The sequence below is a fragment of the Triticum aestivum genome, chromosome 5A (assembly GCF_018294505.1).
Source record: "Triticum aestivum cultivar Chinese Spring chromosome 5A, IWGSC CS RefSeq v2.1, whole genome shotgun sequence".
Taxonomy (NCBI): domain Eukaryota; kingdom Viridiplantae; phylum Streptophyta; class Magnoliopsida; order Poales; family Poaceae; genus Triticum; species Triticum aestivum.
Genome location: NC_057806.1, coordinates 94,923,091 through 94,927,823, shown reverse-complemented (window position 1 = coordinate 94,927,823; position 4,733 = coordinate 94,923,091). Strand labels below are relative to the sequence as shown.

Here is a 4,733-nt window from a genome sequence, read left to right as displayed (position 1 = left end):
CGGTATAGGTCGTCCGCTCGCTCGGCATCCGTCTTGTTTATGTTTTTGGTCGGCAGTGCGCCCTACGCGCCGACCCATATTTGCCGGTGCGGCCGGCTGTCCATTTTTCAGTAAATATGTACACATTTTGCATAGTTTCACAGGCAAACAAAAATTGCATAGATTCACAACCAAATAAATTTAGCATAGTTTTACAAGCTGAATAAAAACTAAATTGTCTCAAATACATTTGAAAAAAACATACATATATTGGTTCAACGCTGGAAGGTGCCCCAGGATCGAGCTCCGTAACAACGGTCGTTGTCTATTAAGGTGGTCATGGACCAACATGGCAGATAAGATCTCCTCCCCATCACCGGATGAGGAATTGTCAGAGTCACACAGGAAATTGTGGAGAAAGAACTCGTCGGCGGAGTCCATTTTGTACGTTGGCAAACTGCGAACAGCTTACGGGCGTCAACGAAAAAGCTGGCCGACGAAGAGACACGTGCCTCCCTTAGACCAGGTGACTAGTCTGGAGGTGTCTGACGAGCATGCCAGCGTCAGGACAGCAGGCGGTGTCAGACGAAGGAGTTGGCTAGGGCGGGAAGGCGGCTTCCTGCTCGCGGCGGCGTCCGAGTGTGTGTGTGGGGGGGGGGGAGCTTCGATGCCCCGGCGGCGAGGCGGTGGTGGTGGCGACGTGGGAGGTGGTGGGGTTGGGGTTAGGTGTGTCGGTAACGGCTGCTGGCAGAGGCACCAAAAATGGACAGCTGCGGCGATGGGGCGGGGCGGGTGAAGGTTTGATGTTGATATGGGTGGAATAAGAGGGCCAATGTGACACTGACTAGTGGGCCAAAGGAAGGAATAGGCACGCGTCACGTACGTCCGTTTCATGTCCGCGTCGACGTAAATGGGGCTCAAAATTGGGCCGAGAATGAGTCGGCAGGCGAACGAAAAGAAGACGCGCGTCCGTTTGGGTCGACGCATTGAGCCGACTTTTCTGTTCGTGCCGATCCAAACGGATGCGCACGGACAAAATGGGTCGGTCCGTTGGAGTTGTTCATAGTGACGTCAGCCAAATGCTTAGTATCGACCATCTGTGTCTTTTTGTCACTTTTATTTTTTGATGCGGTACAAAATGCCATAATCGTAAAGTGGTGGTTTTTTGCTAATTAAATGTGAGGGCCATGTGGATTTTAGTTCCTATCCCCACTGTTGAACGTGACGTATTACTTTAGGCACCCACGATGACTTTTGATTCGTCCGATCTTGCTTTGGCATATGAAATCATTCTGCTTGTGCGATCGAAAGCGCACCAATGCATCTTTGGCGTGAGCTAGGCACTTTAATTTGTACGCAAACGAAACAAGGTATATTATGCTTCTCAAAAGCCAATAAAGCTATATTCTCACCCACTGTCAAGCCTCGTTTAGTGCAGTCAATATTGCATTTTTGTTTTGTCTCCCATGGATTTTCTAGATTTGTGTGCTAAGATAAGTTTTTTCTAATAATGCTTTGGACAACTGAATTAGGGATTTTGTCGAGTCTTTGGATCTTCATCCTCCTTTTCTTTCATGTCCGTCTTCTTTCTTAAATCATCACTGTAACCTCCTCAATCAGACATTTAACGGCATCAACCTATCAACATAGTCATGTTCAGTGGTTGATAGATACTTCCTCCGTCCCATAATATAAAAACGTTTTTTACATTGATGTAGTGTCAGAAACACTCTTATATTATTAGGGCGGAGGGAGTAAAACATTGCTATTAACCCCTCCATCCCAGTGACCCTTATCACCCCGAACCTAGATCTCTAACCCCAGTCTCCAGCAATATCTCATTTCAGGGCTCCTCTATTACAAAGTTGAGAAAAGCAAACCGGCAACTGAACTTATGAGGTTGTCTGTTCACGTTTTGATTGGTCAGATCACCTATGCATTGGCACAATTGTGAAAAAATATATCAAAAGATTTAAGGTACTTTTTCAAAATTTTGACCAAAAATCACATGAATGCACATTATATCAAACGTAACCCAATAATAAATCACAAAGTGTTCTAACCTTGGCATGCCTTGCCTCAAGGTTAGTTGTTTGAGTTTTTACATCATTTTTAAAATATTTTCTTGATTTTTTTCACCAAAAGACCTATACACCTTAAAAACACCGGACAAGGTACCGGTTCCGATTTTTCGAGCCGGACCGCCGGCCGTTACTGAAACTATTCTCCAATGCCGAGGCTTCTTTCTTCGACTCCACTTCATTTTCTACCGCTAGCATATTGTTGTAGAGAATCAACCCTGTTTTCAATAGGAAAAACATGCGACCAACTATTAGAATTTATTTAAAAAATCGAAATATCCATGTTATCATATCAAATTGAATACTATCAATTCAACCGAAGTTTATCATTTTTATGCTAAGTGATGTTCTATTTTGAGTGACTACCATTTACGAAAATTTCATGGAATGGGAGTTTAGCAATCATAGAGAAAAGAATGCAACATTACAAGAAGAAAATCACTCGCATTATTTTCCTTGCACTCGGATGGCTTAGCTCAGTACTACCAGCTACACCGCCGGTATTACAGATGACGAAACCTAAGGTCTCAATACAAACATTTAACTGCAACATTTGTATGAAAACAGGCCACTTAATTGACGCTCACGAACTCTTATCTTAAATAAAACGTACGCACGGATCGCGCATGGCGTAGAAGTACGGCAAAGCGAGGACAACACGGAGCTCCGGGCTCTAGTTGTCGGCGACGACGGTGCGGATGACCATGTCGGCGTCCTCCGCCGCCGCGGCGCCGCACTGGAGCATGGACGACCAGTGGCGGAGCCAGGATTTCTGACATGGGTATGCGTAGTTAAAATTTTCTTAGTGCCAAGCAACACTAAGAGATAAATGTTTACAATCATGAAAACTGAATTTTAATTATTATAATTTTTGCAACAAGGTCTTCAATATTTTGTTTTATATTGCAAGAATATAGCCAAAAACAAAATTTAACGCTACCAAACCCCTTTTCAAAGGGGCAAATGATAGCGCCAATACGTGTAGATCAATCGATGAACTTAGGGATAAATATAGTCCCCTGTATTGAATTGGCAATTTGAAAAATTCAAAATTACAAAACTCACAATGCGTAAAGCCGATTAGCCGAGGGATGATATGCACGCAGCTGTTAACGGTTGATCGCTGCCTATCAAACGACTGACGCCGCTGCCGAGGGCGAGGTCCTATTAGCGATGCAAACTACCCAGACCTAGGCTGCTTTTTTTCTTTTTGAGGATTCCCAAACCTAGGCCCAACACCCCAAGTCAAGGCCCAATGTAGCCAGCGAGCCCAGGTAAGGAAGCGAGGCGCTGGAGCGCTTCTTTGCCAAATTTTCATGCGTGGTAGGTGTAAAATGAGGCCATGCTTGATATATATGCATATACGGGTATATGTACTGAAAAAAATTAGCAGAAAATATTGGGTATGCGTTGCATACCCTTGCATTAGGCTAGCTCCGCCCCTGTGGACGATTGACAGAGGACGATCTTAAGCTCCCCGGGCGCGCGGCAGCTCTGCGGCACGGGCTCCACGTCTGTCGGCGTGGTCCTGGTGAGCGGGCAACGGTTCTTGAAGTACCCCGCGGGCCCGCGGCACGCGGTGCCTTCGGCGGCGCGGTTGTCCGGAGAGCAGTCGCAGTTGAGGTCCACGACGCAGCCGAGCGCCGGGCACTGCCCGCCGCCGATGGCCTGCGGGCTCAACACCATCGGCACGTTGAACCCGTCTACGAGGCTGACGCTGTACGCGGCGAGGTCCAGGTTCCCGCTGTCGTGGACCGTGATCTGCGCGACGGTGGACGGCGGCGCGTCGCCCGTGAAGCACCCGCGCGGCGGCGACGTGCCGTCGTTGCAGCCGGTGCGGGCCGCGACGCGGCCGGCCCAGAAGGTGGGTGGGAAGGTGAGGGAGAGAATCGCGTTGGTGTCGAGGCGCGCGGTGTTTTCGGAGATGGACGGAAGGCCGGCGTTGGGGGTGACGAGCGGCCAGACCGGGTGCGGGCAGAGGTTGTGGATGGTCAGCTTGGTCGCTGACGAGAAGGCGGCTAGCGCGGCAAGGACGAGGAGGACGAAGGCGAGATCCCTGGCCATGGCAGCTACAGCAACTAGCTAGCTTGTGAGATGAGAGGTGGGGTTAGAGAGGAGCGGCTGGATTCTAGTACTTTTGTAGCCAAGGATTGCCGCTCGGGCTGAGTCGTCAGGGACAGCTTTTTGCTTTTGCTTTTTTTTTTGCTTGTTTCGAGGGAGGAAAAGCAACGGTTTCACAGTACGCCGAGACATGTTTGGTAGGCTGCATATACCTTAGCTAGGCCCGCGCGAGAAGAAAAAAGTCTGTTTGATTATTCACATTTACTGTTTGAAATCATTAATTAAGGAGTACTCGTTGCAAAAAATACTCCATTTTCTAGGGTCGCGACAAGTGGCGCACATGCAGCGCGCCACTTGTCGCAACCTGGGAGTTTTTTCCTTTTTTCGTAGATCCGTTTATTCAAAACGTTTTATCTTTTAAACCGTGCGTCCAAATCTCGAACTGTTTTCACGATTGGATTTCTCGCATCGAGATCTTCAAAACTAGATCCCATGTTGATAGGTTTTGACGAACTTTTTTTTTCACGAAAAAAACCGGACGAAAAAACCGAACCGGGAGCACGATTTTTTCCCTTTCCGAAAGAGGCACGTCCGCTCGCGAAATCACAACCG

The 4,733-nt window shown here is 47.8% G+C and overlaps 1 protein-coding gene across 3 annotated transcripts; it reads right to left on the bottom strand.

The window, feature by feature from the left end:
* Positions 1-1,661: 1,661 nt before the first annotated feature.
* LOC123106653 (osmotin-like protein) lies at positions 1,662-4,177 on the bottom strand. Of its 3 annotated transcripts, none has more exons than XM_044528750.1 (2): positions 3,479-4,177; positions 1,662-2,278 (listed from the first exon to the last, which is right to left on the bottom strand). In XM_044528750.1, the coding sequence occupies exon 1, from the start codon at positions 4,122-4,124 to the stop codon at positions 3,486-3,488; it is 639 nt and encodes a 212-aa protein (XP_044384685.1). In that variant the 5' UTR covers positions 4,125-4,177; the 3' UTR covers positions 1,662-2,278; positions 3,479-3,485. The 3 variants fall into 3 exon arrangements, with proteins under 3 accessions (XP_044384685.1, XP_044384686.1, XP_044384687.1); XM_044528751.1 differs by lacking the exon at positions 1,662-2,278 and adding an exon at positions 2,310-2,832; XM_044528752.1 differs by lacking the exon at positions 1,662-2,278 and adding an exon at positions 2,310-2,796 and having other exon boundaries at positions 3,501-4,177.
* Positions 4,178-4,733: the final 556 nt, after the last annotated feature.

Coding starts and splice junctions, on each gene's coding strand:
- LOC123106653 (XM_044528752.1), bottom strand. CDS start 4,124: ATGGCCAGGGATCTCGCCTTCGTCCTCCTCGTCCTTGCCGCGCTAGCC. Junction 2,797..3,500: donor TCTGTCAATCGTCCACAGGG/GCGGAGCTAGCC, acceptor TCCATGCTCCAG/TGCGGCGCCGCGGCGGCGGA.